Consider the following 15860-nt stretch of genomic DNA (forward strand, 5'->3'; position numbering starts at 1 on the left):
TGCTCCCAGAACATTTAAGCCTGGTTGCACAGTGATCATAAAGCCAGAAAAGAGGTGCCTCAGTTGCCAGCAGTTTTTTTACTACGAAGTCTTTTCCTGTCCTCTGGTCAAAAGGAAGACAAAACATATTTCAGGTTAAGTCAAAAACATCCTGGCTTCCCAGACCCAGCTTGATTAGAACTATCCCCCCGCACAAGGCCATGTTAACACAGGCATTTATAGGAAACACCTTTTGGTTTCAAGGGGTTCCACTACCAGCCTTTGTTGCCCAACTCATCATGCAAATGGGGCCTTATTCAGCCTGTCAGAGAGATTTTCACCTTGGTAAAGAACTGCTGAGGATATCCACAGTGCTCAATCGGACCTCTGTGGTTTCCAGCTCCTTGGCAAAAAAATAAAACTACACAAGAAATAGTCTCTAGACAAGCAGATTCACTTTCTTAACATCATCATCCAAAAAGACCAAAAAATCTTAATCAGGTTGCTAAATATATTCAGAAAAACCCTTAAGCACGCCTACCCTAAGCATGCAGCCAGGATCAAACAGCATCTTTCCCTGACTTCAGTACAATTATGCTGGTTTGCATCAGCCAAGGAAGAATTGACAAAAGTTCCTACTGAAAGACCTCTCCCTCCTCTGAACCACAGACTTGCAAAGACTGTTGTTTCCTAATCTGACCAGCCTGGGCCAATTGGCTCTCTTTATGCTTTCTGTTAATTGTCTCAAGCTGCCTGGCTGTAGTGTTTATTTCCACTGACCTTGGCCAGAACACCTTAGCAGGAGGCAAATGCACTTATTACAGAAGTGGATCAGGCTGCACAGCCTGCGTGCCCTGTGTTAAATTGCCCACAGTTCACAGGCTGCAACTTCAACTCTGGTTATCCCAGAGGAAAAAAAGCCCAACCAAGTCGAACACACTACAAACCCCATCACAGAACACAAAATCACAACAAGCCACACGTGTGTGCGTTGCAGAAGGCAGCAGCACAAACCCCAGAAATGAAACAGTGAGTACCCAGTCACACACACCCCTCGCTAACTGGGGGTGTTGAAGTGCCTCACACCCCCAGCCCTTTTCAGCCACAGCTGTCTCTGCTCCAGCTCTCTCTGCTCACACCCCCAACATCTTTCTCTGAAGCATCCTGATGCTTTTTTTGCAGACTGACCTTTCCTGGGCCTGGATGCAGATTAGCTCCTGGGAGGAGCTTTATACTGGAGGAGTAGCCAGAGCAGAGCCAACCTCCCTCCTCCTCCGTGGGTGTTGCATGCACTGCTCAGACTAAAGTCCCCAGGGAAGGCTTTGGTCATGGCCAGGTTATAAATGCTGACTTGGGAAATGCCTTCCATGCAATGCTGCTGAGGAGAATCGCTGCAAACAAGCAGAATGGCTTCCAACCAGTGACCCAAAGCCACATCCCTCTCAGCAACCTGATCTTTCAGCTTTGCTATGTGTGGATGGATGAGGATCTTTATTTGCCTTGAGTTGATTCTCCCCTAAATAAGCCTCTTTGCTGCCAAGGTGAAGCTAGTCATTAGAGAGCCACCGTGGGAGGAGCTGAGCTCCTCAACACACAGGTTGACCCATGCCCCTTCCTTTTCTACCACAGAAGGAGAGCTTTCAGCTCTTCCTGCACGTGGTATCTTGAGGTCCTGAACCATTTTTTTGTTACCTGTAGTCCTCCTTTCTCCCCATTACCTGCAGTAGTTGCAGGGCTAGATCTTCCATTTGCCAAATGCTTGCTGGAACCAGTTTACCTGTTGTGTCCAGTTTGTTATTGCCTTCCTAGGAAAAGGAAATTTCTTGCTTTCCTGTTGTGCACATGGCCCTTTACCTGCTTCACAACTGTGCTGTGATGGGGCCAAGTGCCTGGAGCCACCAGTGTGTGATGCTGTTTGGGGTTACAGCAGAATCAGGTTTCTACAGAAATCCCAGGGGTTTAAAATGACACAGGTCTGAGGCACCTTCAGATGCAGCCCTCAAAAAGGTGAACCTTGACTCTGCAGGGCTATGTCTGCGTTTGGGACTGGCTTAGCAGCCCCACTTCTGCTGAAGGTATCCACCTCAGGGGTGGAGAGAGGGCACATATTTTTCCATCCTGATCATGTGTGTCTGTTTAAATGGGAACCTGCACCACGCGGAGGGGCCTGACTCCAATGGTGTGGCCTTCCTCAGATCCCTCCTTGCACCGGGCGTTGCCATGTGTGTGTGGTGACTGGGGCTTCCCAAGAGTCCTCTGGCAGCAGATGGGTTCCCACCATATTTAGGGCCTTGGTGAGCATGACAGAGGGAGGGCCAGCCTGCTTTACTGCTGGGAATCTGCTCTTCCTCAGAGCACGCCTTAGTTCGGAGGAAGGTGCAAAGTGAGAAACCCAGCTGCATGCTCACCTCTCTAACTCCAGGTGTGCAAAAAAGGAGGAATTTGGGCTGGACCACAGCAGTTATAAAAGATCAATCCATTCAGCTCCGAAGCTTTGGGTAAATTTGGCTGCAGGGCTTCACTGAGACTCGGCTTTTAGCAGCAGTATTTCAAGGGTTTTGCTGCCAGTCTATTCCCTTTTCCCCAGTACCTTGGCTCCCTACTCACATTTGTTGGCAAATGCATCACATATAATGCTTTCCTGCCTTTCTCTTTCAGAAAATAGCCTATAATTAAATTTTTTAACCTGTTTGTATTGTGGGGGTTATTTTTCCTTCTTCTTCTTCTTCTTTTTTTTTTTTTTTAATTTTTTTTCCTGTTAAAAAGAACGGGGGATACTCGGATTTCATGGGAGGTTTTAATCTGGAACATGCAGTGCAGGGGGATGTCTCACATCACTCAGCCTGGAGTGATCAGGGAGTCTGAAATACCTTCACAGCAGGCTGCAAAGGGCAGTTTGATCTGTGGAGCTAGCACAGTGCTAAGCCTGAGTCACCTGGCCAAGACACTACACAGGTCCCCTGTTCCCCCTTCCTCAAACCCCACAGCAGCTGCACCCAGCTCAGGGCTGTGTTTTGATACCGAGACCACCTGACAGACAGGATTTGTGTGTGCTGCCGCTCCTCCCACCACAGTTTTGTACCATCTCTGTGGTGGTTACAGCACAGGAAAATAAAGGGACTACTGAAGGTCATTTAACCTGCTTTTAGCATGGTTTCAGGAAGGGAATAGAGAGAAACAAGAAGACTAAACGATCAGCCCGTTCTTTTCAAAGCTGGCAAGTGCCTTGAGGAGCACCAGGTGACTACAGGGTACAGTTTGAGGCTCTTTGGTGGGCATGGGAAGAAAGTGCCAGCTTGAGAGAGCTTCAATATCTGAGATAGAAGAGGTGGAGGCAGCCACAAGGGTGGTGGGAGGCTGAGTAGGACAGACATAAAGAGACAAAAAGAGGCTACTTCAGTCTCCATCCAGACTCAGGAGCAAAGGAGGAGAGCAGAAAATTCATGGAAGTTTCTGTTACGGTTCCTTCAAGCAGCCATAGCAATACCTGAAGCCTTATGCCTGTTATCTCTCCCATCTTCCTCTCCCTGTGGCCTCTTCAGGTTCAATTTGTTTAAATGGGAGGAGGATGGAGCTTTGTTTGCAGCACAAGTGTTTGCTGCAGAGCATCTTAGACTGCCTTTGGGGCAATTTAGAGAGTGAAATGTTTGCCTCCTGGTCACTCACTGTCAGGAAATGGCTGATCCAGCACTAGTGGTTGCTGTCAAAAATCATGCCAGTAAAAACAGAGGAGTAAGAGTAAGTGGTTGAAAACAGAGATAGGCCCAAGCAGGCAGCTGGATCTGTCATGTGAGCCTCCCTCACTGCAGTGGGACTATGCAGATGCCAGATGCTAAGCAAACCCTTCTGGCCATAAAACACAGGGCTGCAGATGCGTTTTCCACCAGCTCCAAATGATCAGCCTGCTTCAGGTTTTCTTCCTGTGTAAGTCTCTGAATTAGTCTCTTTGCAGGTAGCAGAAGCACATTTCTTTGGTCAGAAACTTGTAGCTCTAATTGGCTCAGTCCTTAATTCCTTTCTTTCCAGGCTTGCAGCAGTTGCAATCACAGCAGGTCTATTGAGTGTTTTCTGTGCACTGAGGGACAGGCAGGTGAAGGGTCTGGCTCTCAATTCTCCTGGCTTGTCATTTTTATCAGGTTGTGTCCTCCCCCTTGGTCATTACAGGATAAGAAAGGCATTTTACTGTATTTTCTCACCCTTTAGCTTGTCCATCATTCCATGAGCAGGCTGCAGCGTGGGGAGAGAAGAGATAGACGGTGGGGGGAGGGTTGGTTCAGGCCATTAGAGCCTCTGCAGCAAGGAAAGAGATGGAAGGTACGGCTACTTTCGAGGGGAGTGTGAGAAGGTCAGGAAGAGGGGGGGTGATGACAGGGCTGTGAGTCCAGGGAAAACAAAGCTGCAAAGTTTACACAGGGACCCACGGGAGAAGGCTGTGGGCAACTGCCTGTTTTGCTTGTCTCTATAGTGAGCTGTGGAAGGGGGTGGGAGAAACATCCAAGCACGGTGTGGACAGGGGAAGAAGAGGGAGTCTCCTGTGGGCGGGTGTGAGAAGGGCAGACAGGCGATCCCCAGGGGTATTTGGGGTATGGCTGTTGCCAGATGTACCCGCAGAGGAAATCGCGAGGTCCGTCCACGAACAGCATGAGGAACGGGAAGCTCCTAGCAGAGTCACAGAGAAATTCCCAGCTCTTGAAGGGAAAATGACCCAACGGGGCGTTTAGCACAGGGATGATGGGCTAAAGCCTGCCTGCGGGTGCTGGGGCTCGGCAGCCCTGCCGCTGCTCAGCCTGAGCCCGGCCGCTGGCAAAGTCCCTCCGCGGTGGTTTAAAAATAAGCTCTGCAGCCTGTTGGACAGCCTTGCTTGGAAAAATAAACACGGCAGCGCCGGCAGCCCGCAGCGGAGCGCACCCGCACGCTCCGGGGACACCTCGGATACCCCCAAAGTCCCCTCGGGAGCTGAACAACGCGTTCCCTTCCCTCCCTCCGGGCAGACCCCACATCCCCACCCGCATCCCCCGTGCCCGGAGCCCCCCGAGGCGGGGGCGCAGGTGAGCGCTGCGGGCCCGCCCGCGCCGTGGAGCAGGAGCGCCTCCCGCAGGGATGCGCCGGGATAACAACCCGCATCGGGGAGGGGGGGATAAAACCCCCAAAACCCCTACCCCAAAACCCTTACTCACAAACCCCCACCCCCGAACTCCTGGATATTTAATACACTAAACGGTTTTTTTTTTAGCAGTGAAATTCTCTCTGCGATAGGGAACGGGCTGGATGTCTCTCCCAGCTCTTTTGCAAGCCTCGGGAACGGGAAGAAAGGGGCAAAAGTATCCCTACACTTAAAAAAAGGACTGACAGAGCCCCACGAAGCAGTTCAGTCTCGAGGCACCGAAACCAGCAACCAAAACAACCCGTCTAACTTGCAAGTGGCTGTATCATTAAAAGGCCATAAATCCACGTTAGCAAATACCCCAAGCAGAAATCACAGCAAATCAATCACATTTTCACTCTGCCAGGAGGGACTGCCTCGGTGGATGGGCGAGAAGCACTCGAGACAAGGCTCTTGTGTTTGTCATTAATTTCAGAAACTCTTTGCCTCTCACTATTTTTCATCGACAGCCAAGGAAGGCGAGGGTTGGAGGCCTCTGGTTTGTACACAGTTGAGAAGGCACATTTCAAAATAGCTGTAGCTGGCTTCCTTGTGCTGGTGGGAGAAGGTTTGAAGCCCAGTTCTACAGGGAGCTAAATACTTTCAGTAACGTCTCCAAGGCCAGCATAAATTGTGCCAGAGCAGGAGGAGCTGCAAACACTTCTGAGAAATTAAAGTGATCCTGGCAAATTGAGGAAATTACAAAAAATAAACAGTAGGTAATTCAGTTAAGGCAAAAGCACTTAAGGAGGAATAACCATCTGTACAAATGTATATCTCTGAGTTGCCAGTGCTTTAATAGCTCTGCAAATAGGGCTCTGGGTGTTGAAGTGGGTCAAAAACAAATTAAGGTTGGTGTTCATGGCAATGGAAGCGTAAAAACAAACAATTACACTGTTTGTGTAATTGATGCCTAAAGTCATATGTGTTAAACCTGCCCTGTCGAGGGACTCAGGAGATCTTAAGCCCAGTCAGAAAGCAAACAAACATTGTTTCATCTCCATGGATGTGAAATGAACCTTTTACTTTCCCCAGGTTTGGAAGGGCCTCAGCAGAATTCAGCGGCAAGATTTGTTTCACAGTGCAGGAAAGAGGGACGCAGTCTGTCCAAGAGTAAAAAAAGTGACCAGAGTTTTAGAGAACCTTATTGTCTGCAGGGAAAAGGGTTTGCATAGAAAAGGCTGAGCAAAGGCAGGGCAGTAACTCACAGAATTCTCAAGGTTGGAAAAGACCTGCAAGGTCATCAAGTCCAAACTTTGGCTGATCACCACCCTGTCAACCAGACCATGGAACTGAGTGCTACATCCAGTCATTTCTTGAACACCTCCAGGGATGGTGATTCCACCACCTCCCTGGGCAGTCTGTTCCAACACCTGACCGCAGTTTCAGTGAAGAAATTCTTCCTGATGCCCAACCTGTCTTACCCTGGCACAGCTTGAGGCTATGGCCGCTTGTCCTGTTGCTGTTGCCTGGGAGCAGAGCCCAACCCTCACCTGGCTCCAGCCTCCTTTCAGGTACTTGTAGAGAGTGATGAGCTCTCCCCTGAGCCTCTTTTACAGGCTAAACACTCCCAAGCTCCCCCAGCTACTCCTCATAGAATTTGTACTCCAGAACCTTCACCAGCCTTGTTGCCCTTCTGTGGACTTGCTCTACACCTCAATTTCTTGTAGTGAGGGGCGCAGAACTGGTCACAGCAGTCAAGGTGGGACCTCACCAGTGCTGAATACGGGGGGACAGTCACTGCTCTGGTCAGCTGGCAGAGATAACAAGCTGCAGTGCAATTCCTTGGCATGCATACTGCAGGCAGGGTAAGCAGTGACCCCGCTAGACTGAAACCAGGCTATGCCCGGGGCGACGCCTTTGTTATCATGAAGCCCGGGCCGCACAGCTCGGGAGCAGTTTCGCCCACAGACCGAGAGTCTCCTGCTCTTTGATTTTGTGAAGGGCTGAGATAAACCCGGTCTGATTGCTTTGTAGGGGTCAAAGCCTTTCGCTCCCTCCTGCCCAAATCTCTCCTCGCCGGTGGTTCTGCACGCATCTACCATGTAGCCAGCGCACCCCTTTCCGTCCACGTCCCGTTCCAACACCCGCTCCTCTCTCCAGCTCTCCCCAAACCCACAACCCCCACAAGTTTGCCCCGAAGCATGGCGAGCAACCCCTCCGCCGGCAGCCCCTTTCCCTGGCAGCACCGCTCTCCCGTCCCGCCCCGGTCCCGCCCCGGTCCCGCCCCGGTCCCGCCCCGGTCCCGCCCCGGTCCCGCCCCGGTCCCGCCCCGGTCCCGCCCCGGTCCCGCCCCGGTCCCGCCCCGGTCCCGCCCCGGTCCCGCCCCGGTCCCGCCCCGGTCCCGCCCCGGTCCCGCCCCGCCGGCCCGCGCCTCGCTGGGAGCTGTAGGCCGGGCAGGGCGGCGTGCCCGAGGCCGGAGCGGGCGGATGGCGCTGCGCGGCTCCCTGCGGGCCGGCCGGGCGCTGCTGCGCGCCCCGGGGCCGCCCGCCCGCGGGCTCTGCGCCCACAGCCGGGTGCGTGCGCGGCCGCGGCGCGGGGCGGGCGGGGCACGGGCGGGCAGGCTCCCGGGTGACCGTGCCCTCCGCTCGCCTTGCAGCCGCCGGCCTTCGGGTTCCTGTTCGATGTGGACGGCGTGCTGGTGCGGGGCAGCCAGGCCCTGCCCGCCGCCCGCCGCGCCTTCCAGAGGCTCTCGGACGGCAGCGGGCGGCTGCGGGTGCCCCTCGTGTTCCTGACCAACGCCGGGAACTGCCTGCGCTCGGCCAAGGCCCGAGAGCTGTCCCAGGCGCTGGGGCTGCAGGTAATGGGGACGGGGCAGCGGGAGCGCTCCCGGCGCGGCGTGCCGGCCGTGGGAGGAGGGAGCAGGGAGCCCACGGTTCCCCCGGGAGCCGGCAGGGAAGCACCGCGAGTGCTGTGCCTCGGCCCGAGGCGCTGGGCAGGGGCGGGCGGCAGCCACGCCACCGCCGGGAGATGGGGGCGAAGTCCTGCCTGCGGTTCCCAGCCGGCCTCTGCTCCGTCCCGCAGGTGTCTCCGGAGCAGGTAATCCTGTCCCACAGCCCCCTGCAGCTCTTCAGCCGGTTCCACCAGAGGTGCATGCTGGTGGCCGGGCAGGGGCCCGTGGAGGAGAACGCCCACACGTATCCTTTGCTCCGTGTGCCTCATGGTGCTCTGTACATCCCCGTGCGGCATCCCAGCTAAAGGCTGCTGCTCCTGCCCTGCCCCTACCGCTCGCTCCCGCTCGCTCAGCTTCCAGAAGCACAAGGAGACACAAAGGTCACTGGGCGTACCTTATGGGGCAGAGTCCTTATGGACAGGCTCAGGTGCAGACGCTGTTGATCTCCGTTTTGGTCACCTCCTGGCTCCCCTATTCAGCGTTGGCTTCTCATGCTCATTACCTCTCCTGTGGTTGCTGTTCTGTTGGTGGGATGTGACCATGAGGACTCCATCAGCTTTAGGTGTCTCTCACTTTTGAGTTAAAGTTGTGCTCCTCGCATTCTTTCATGGCAAAGCGCATTAGAGATCACTTCCAACTGTCCCATGGATAAAGTTTTCCCCAGAATCTGACAGCACTGGAAGGAACTCAAATACAATGGGGCTTTGAGCAATCTGGTCCAGTGGAAGGTGTCCCTGTCTGTGGCAAGGGTTTGAGAACTTTGTAGATGATCTTTAAGGTCCCTTCCAACTTAAACTGTTTTATGAAATGTCATTAGAGTCAGAGCATCCCAGCACAGGGAAGTGGTCTAAGTGGCAATCCCACGTGCATAGTGCCTGCCTGAGGCGAAGGACCAGCAGGTCAGACATGTCTGCAGGGAGGTAAGAACTGCCTTCAGTGTTTGCACCATCTCAGCCTCTGCACGCAGGGTCACACCCCGTACTCAACGTTTAACTTCATTTGTTCCAAAAACATGGCTCTTCTCTGTGTTTCCCCAAGGCACACAGGGTGAGCTAAGGGCAAGGTGTTCTGCAAGCAAACGCAGCTCATCCTTTACCTGTATGTTTTTATCAGCACAGACCATTTCCCTTGCGCTAGCTGAGCTGACCAAGGCTTCACTGATTCTGTTTCAGCCTCCCCAGCCCCCTGTGCTGCACCAATATCAGCACCCTGGCATAAAGGTCTCCCAAAGCACATCTATTCTGTCTTGAAGTGGCAGCCTCTGCTCTTTGCCCAGTTCCGGGGATTGCTGTTGAGTCACCTCAGTCAGGTTTTGGTGGTTTTTTTGTAACCTTTAGGGCCATCCATAGGTTGGAACACAGTCTGGCTGAAAGCCGTGAGGTTATGCATTACTACACTGCTCTGTTACTAGGACTCATATTCTTTAGTCCTACAGATGCTTTTGCAAGTAACTTAAAAAAACCCCAGTCACTCAAAAAAAACCCCAAACAAACCAGTCTCCACAACATTCCTTGATGGTCTGAACTAGCCTGGGCTTCAAGCACGTGGTCACCATAGAGGCACTGAGGAAGGCATATCCCCTGTTGGACATGGTGGACCACAGCCGGAGGCCAAAAGAACTGGTAATTCCCTGAAGCAGCAGCAGAAGGGCTGTTCTGGTGCAGAGGGGGTCACAGCACACAGCTTGGGGCAGGGAAGCTGCAAAGGGACAGGGCTGCTGGTGACATCCCTTAGCAAGAGCCTGGCACGGACACTGAGCAAGCAGCACCTCTGCTCTTCCCGGTGTTGGCTCCTGCAGGAAGGGCAGCGACTCTCCCCTCGCCTTTCTCATGCCACGCCTGTCTTCCATTGCTGTTCCTTGCAGTGAGGGGTAAGATGGCTTGGTTGACATCTGCAGCTCTGAGAGAGGAGTACAAGATGTGTGAAATCCCATCTGGGATGGGGGGAGGGGGAAAAAAAAATCTTCTTTCGGGATTCCAGGTGGCTTTGTCCTGCCTTTTTATGGAAGTGCCTTGGCAGGTTCAAAGGAGGCAATTTTAGTTTTGTTTTGGAGATGGCATTAGGTTTTGCATTACTAACCCAGCCTTCTTTTTCTTCTGGCAGCCTCCTCCAACCACTGGCTTCCCCACTATAGAAGGTAAGCAGTGGCCTGTGTTTACATATGAGCAGCAAGCAGAGCTAACAGCAAGGCAGGCCAGCTGGGATGGGAGCTAATGACGTGCTGTCAGCTCGCTGGTATCCACAGGCAGCATATTCAGAGGGCACAGCCAGGATGCAGCCTCACTGCTGGAAAAAGCTGGATGAAAGCAAAGCCGACTTTCCTCTGTGCCCTGCTCCAGTATCTGGGACCAGTGGTGCACACGGTGTGGTGATGTGCAGACTGGAGCCCTGGCACCAGCCGTGTTCCAGTGGTAGCTGTATGTTCCAGGGCATCCCAGCAGGGGAGGGGTTCTGTTAGCAGGTGGCTTTTGGATGCTGTGAGTTTCCAAAGAGCTCTCAAAATCATGCAGGGGTGATTCTGTTTGGCGAGCCAGTGAGGTGGGAGACAAGCCTGCAGCTCATCACTGATGTACTCCTGAGCAATGGGAGCCCTGGGGCAGAGCTGCAAGATGTACCATACCCTCATTTGCCTATCCTTGCCTGCAACATGGACCTCCTGTGGATGGCTGAAGCCAAGATGCCCAGGTGAAAAGCACGTGTGGTGTTTGATTTAGCCTATTTCATGCTTCTCTCACGCAGATGATCTTTTCCTACTGCATTTTTTCAGCATTTGAATGTTTTAAGAGTTTGATTGTACAATGTAATTAGCATCAGACACATGAAAGCTGCAGGAGAAACAAAGATTGAAACTTGGGACAAGCAAAAGCCAGACCACTGCCTGTGGATGGTGTGTGTGGGTGGACACCATACCCAAAACAGGCAGTAACCAAGGAGTGCTTGCTGCTTCAGTGGTGTTACTGGGGTACTCATGACCTCCTTTCTGGGGCAGGTTTGGCCATGGCACTTTCCTTCTCTGCTTGGAGAGCATCTACAAGAAGGTGACGGGCAGGGAACTGAAGTACGAGGCCCTGATTGGCAAACCCAGCCCGGTCACTTACCGCTATGCCCAGTTCTTGATCCAACAGCAGGCAGAGAAGCAGGGCTGGAAGGCTCCCATCCGCCGCCTCTATGCAGTTGGGTAAGAGACTTTTTCCTGCTGGTTTCCCTTAGGGAGTTGTATACTAACTGCTCTTTAGTGGGTTGGTTTGTTTTGGGGTTTTTTGGTTTAGTTTGGTGGGTTTAATACCAAAATCCCAGGGGTGTCTCTGGAGCCTCGCATCCTGGAACAGAGCCTTGCTAGCCTTTTGTGCCCCACACAGCAGAGCTGTGGACTGTAGGATGCAGAGTGCACATAAAGTGACTGGATTAAAGACAAAATTAAGAGACCCAGATGTAGCACTGTAGGCCTGAGCAGGACACACTGCTGGGTAGACTCAGTGGCCCACTCTGGGTGCTCCTCTTGATGTTAGCAAATATCTCACACCCCTTCCTCCTTCAGTGCTGTCTTAATCCCAATCCCCCAGAGCCAGAGGGAGATGCTTGGGCTTGTTTCTCATTTCTGTTTCACACTGTGACCTTCTCCAGGGACAACCCTATGTCTGATGTCTATGGGGCAAACCTCTACAACAGCTACCTCAAGTCAGCTCAGCAGAACCAGGTCCAGGCTGGGGTGAAGAGGAGCCCACAGGCAGCCAATCCCCAGACTGAGGTTTACCTGGAGCTGAGGAATGACTGCAACAACTCAGTGGAGAGCTGCGAGTCGATTCTGGTCTGCACTGGGGTCTACCGCCACAGTGGTGATGTTCCCAAGAAAACAGAGCCACACACGATGGAGGCAGTGTTCCATGGACATCGGGACTTCTGCTTTGACCCCAACCTGGTGCAGGCATCGTACATAGTGCAGGATGTGGATGATGCTGTGCAACTTGCCTTTAAAAAAGAAAACTGGAGCTAGGGGTTAAGACAGGTGTGCCTAACGATCTACTGTAAGGGATTTTATGTACTGGAAAGGGAAGAGGGGGAGAATGGGCAGGGACCTGGGATGATCTTCTAATCTAGCTAATGTGAAAGAAAACTCCCTGTTGCAGCACTAAAAGCCCCTTAATTTTTTTGGTACTCATCTGCCATCCTGACAGCCACCCACAGACTTCCAGCTGTGACCATACATTGCTGCCAGCCATAATTGAGCCGTAATGGAAACAGGGTATAAGGAGCAGGCTTGTCCCAGCAGTCCCAGTTTTGTTCAGCTCTCACAGCTCATTCTTTTCCACACTTTGTGTGCAAAGATCAGGGGAGCCCACCCTCCTCCTTGGGAGGTGTTTGAGGGCGAAACTCTTCCCGGCACAAGGAGCCGCCCTCAGCCAGCGCACCATTTTACAGTGTGCTGTTTGTCCAGTCCGTGACTCCAGCACACCAGAAGCTGGGCTGTGGTGGCACCGTGCCAAGAGAAGGCTTTAAGTCTTAACATTCTCCTTGTGAAGAATAAGTGCCTATGGACTTTAACAAATTCTCTTTGCCTGGGGATTTGCCACTGCATCACTGTCAGTCTGAAACAAAGTTCTGTTTTGCAGTCATCCGGCAGCTCTGGAGAGGCAGGGCCCCTGAAAGGAAGCTGCAGTAGCCAGAGCAACTTGCTGCAGGGCTGAGGTGAAAGTTATATTGTTCCCTCCCCCCTGTTTAGCATTCTGTGAGCACTCCTGCCTTTTCACATCCCGCTAGGGAGCCAGCAGCCTGCTCTCAGTAGCAGAGGAAACCACCAGAGTTTGAATTGGCAGAGTTGACTTTGCCCAGAACTCAGTGCTGCAGCAAGAGGCTGTTTTGGCACCCACTCTGATCCCAACTGTTGCAGGGAACATCCACCTGCTCCAGCTGGCACAGCTTCCAAGAGGGGCCCTTCTTTTGCCAAACAAAAAGAGTCACAGTCCACCTTTGCTGCTTCCTTGCATGCAAGGATTCAAAGAGAAGATCATCAAGCCAGGGTGGTACCAGAGCCCCGGATCCCCAGGCCTGATCTTTTAGAATACAAATGTCAGTGTCTTTCAGTTCCTTTGTTCCTCTCATCCCTCATGTGGTTTGCAGCTCAGGGATACCCCATGCAGTCTGACCTCTGGTCCCTCCTCTTTCTTTAACGTGCAGGTAGAATCCCCCTAACATTAGTCAGCAGCTGGGGCTTGCCTGCCCAGGAACATTTCCCTAAAACATCCACCTTCTATTGCCTCTGTTCTGTCAGCTCAGGCTATCCAGAGAAAGACAAGACTTGTGCCTCCATAGACATTCCAAAGATAAGCAAGGTTTGCATGAGAAACTCCTGTGGAAGATCGGGCTTAGCGAGGAGTGTCTTAATTCCAGAGGAGCATTGTGATTTTAGAAGCACAAATCAGTCTGTGTATATGATGCAAAGCCTTGGAGCCAGCACAGCTGAGTTGGTTTTCCTAATTGCAGTCAGCTCACACCACTTCTGAAGTATCAGAAGTAGGTCTGCTCTGCCTCTTCTTTCCTCCTTCCTGCTTTACCAGGCAGCTCCACACACAGGGTACAAACAAGATGTTCTGCACAGAAGTTTGAGTTCTTAATTCAACTCTCAGCATCCATGTGCCCTGCAATTCTGCTCCAGCAGCTCTCCATCCTCTCAATACTGATGTATCTTCCTAGGAAGGTCACTGCAGCGTAGGCTCTATTCTTATATTGTGCCAGGCTCTGTGTATGAAGCAGACCAGGTGCTCTTTCAGTTAGCCAGGCAAAAGAGGTCCTTCTCTGTTTCTCTATTCTTTACTTTATGAATAGGAGCAGAGAAATAGCTCTTTGCATGTGAAATCCACTGTGGGAAGCACTTTCTTCCTCTCTTAGCACTACTTGGGGGTCTTCTCCTTTGTCTCATCAGGACAAGAATTGTGTGGCTGCTTCTAAAGCAGCTGTAGTGGGAGGGACACAGATTTGAATCCTTTACCTTTCACTGGAGAGAAAAAGAAATTACCATTTCATCTAGTTGCACAAGACACGGGCCTGTCTCCACTTTCCAGAAGAGGAGGGGCAGGGAAGGACTTGGTGTATGCCATAGGGAAGGTCCTGTAGCTGCAGCACCTCTCACAGCCACAGCTGTGCTGTGCGAGGCCTGGAACTGGAGCCCAAGCCCCATTTATTCATGGGGTAGCTCCAGTGTCCCTCAGTCTCGCTTTCCATCCACTGCAGGAAGAGGAGCACTCCCTTTGCTTGCAGCATTTGCTGACTTGGGTGGTAACTTCCACGGGGTTCCTTGGAATGGTCCTCTAGGCCATGATCACCCAGACCTCAGGGAGCTGGCTGCTGGCAGGAAAAACGAGCCACGCCTTCGGTGTGGTGGGTGCTGCTTGCAGAAATGCTGCAGTCTGTCCACCTGCAGCAAGCCTTTGGCAGAGCTCTGCCTCGTTAAAAGTGTGGTGCCAGCTACTCAGAGAAAAGGTGCTGCTGAACCACTGTGCCCTGGGGGCTGCAGCACCTCTTCCAAGGAAGGGAGAGGTTTGCATTTGCAGCGAGAGGGAGCCAGGCATCTCCATCTTTGGAGCAGCAGTGGAGGTGAGCTGACTGATGTGAATCTGCTTCAGATGCCAAATCTGCTTTTAGCTCTGGGTTTGGGGTTTTTTTCCACCGGTGTTCTGGGAGTCTTAAAAATGCGTAGGAGGAACTTCAGCGATAAGGAATTGAAGAAAGTGCTTTGCTTGTGAGTTGAAATTGAACAGAAGGGAGGAGAAGGAATCTAGAAATATCTTGTACCCTTTCCCTAGTTCATGCCAAGTAAGGCTGCATAAAAGCCCTGCTTGTTGCTGTCTGCACTAATTAGCCAGATGGGCTGCCCTTGGTCTGAGCAATGCCAAGACCTTTCCCCTCTTCCCCTTCTCAGCTCCTTGAAACAGTGCACTTTGTCCAAGTCCCTGCCTGGGAATTGCATGGACCCAGTGGATGGAGTCGGAAATCTGGCTTCTCCAGCTGCTGTTGGACACTGGCTTGATTCTGGAAGGTTCCTATTAATGAAAGTGCTTGGCAGGTCTCCTCTGTTCATGAGTTGTGCTAGAGTGCTGTACTAGCTTCTAGCTTATCTGCAGTTCATTTATGGACATCTGTTACTGCTAGAATTCAGTGAAATCCTTTTTCCTTGGAACTGCAGCTTCCTGGAATTAGCTTCAAGCGTGGCTGGTGTGAAACTCTTCCTTTGCCTCATACATTGCTCAGAAGTGGTGTCTCTGAAGCCATATTTCTGTCCTTCAGAGCAGGGATACTTCTGTGCAGATCATGGGGCCAAGCAGGAGAGGGGACTTCACTCCTGACCCAGCACCTTAACGTTTATAGGATGCACTGCCCTGTACAACAAACAGAGTGAAGACCTGATCCTAACAACTCCATCTTCCAAAGATGAACAGGTTTTAGTCAAGGCAGAAGGGAGCTTGCAAATGAGAACAGCAGGATCAGGAACCAAGGGATAGACCTTGTTTTGGATCTGAAGCCAAGAGCTTTTGTGTCATGCAATAACATGGTGGCCAGAGAAGTCAGTTCCTCTGTTCCAGGGACACATGCAAGTACTAATTCAGGGAATCAGGTAACACTACTGTCCCCTTCCTTCCAGTCCTAATCCTGCCACGTCTTTCTCCCTCCAATAAATGGTAATGTTTCAGATTGTGTCATATGCACTGTAGAAGAGTGATTATATATCATTCAGATAAATCATAAACTGTGATTATTTTAGATTTCATATTAATTTCAGTGCAGTTACAGAGCTGCTACTTTGATCAAGCACATACGGAAAATAATAAAAGATGTTTGCTTTGAAATAAA

The 15860-nt window shown here is 51.9% G+C and overlaps 1 protein-coding gene across 1 annotated transcript; it reads left to right on the forward strand.

Moving 5' to 3' along the window:
• Positions 1-7543: 7543 nt before the first annotated feature.
• On the forward strand, positions 7544-15860 carry HDHD5 (haloacid dehalogenase like hydrolase domain containing 5). Its single transcript, XM_069003650.1, has 8 exons — positions 7544-7638; positions 7722-7922; positions 8147-8259; positions 9544-9637; positions 10119-10152; positions 10526-10700; positions 11005-11193; positions 11640-15860. Exons 1-8 carry the CDS (start codon positions 7552-7554, stop codon positions 12007-12009), a joined length of 1263 nt encoding a protein of 420 aa, XP_068859751.1. The 5' UTR covers positions 7544-7551; the 3' UTR covers positions 12010-15860.

The sequence above is a fragment of the Aphelocoma coerulescens genome, chromosome 1A, assembly GCF_041296385.1.
Source record: "Aphelocoma coerulescens isolate FSJ_1873_10779 chromosome 1A, UR_Acoe_1.0, whole genome shotgun sequence".
Lineage (NCBI taxonomy): Eukaryota > Metazoa > Chordata > Aves > Passeriformes > Corvidae > Aphelocoma > Aphelocoma coerulescens.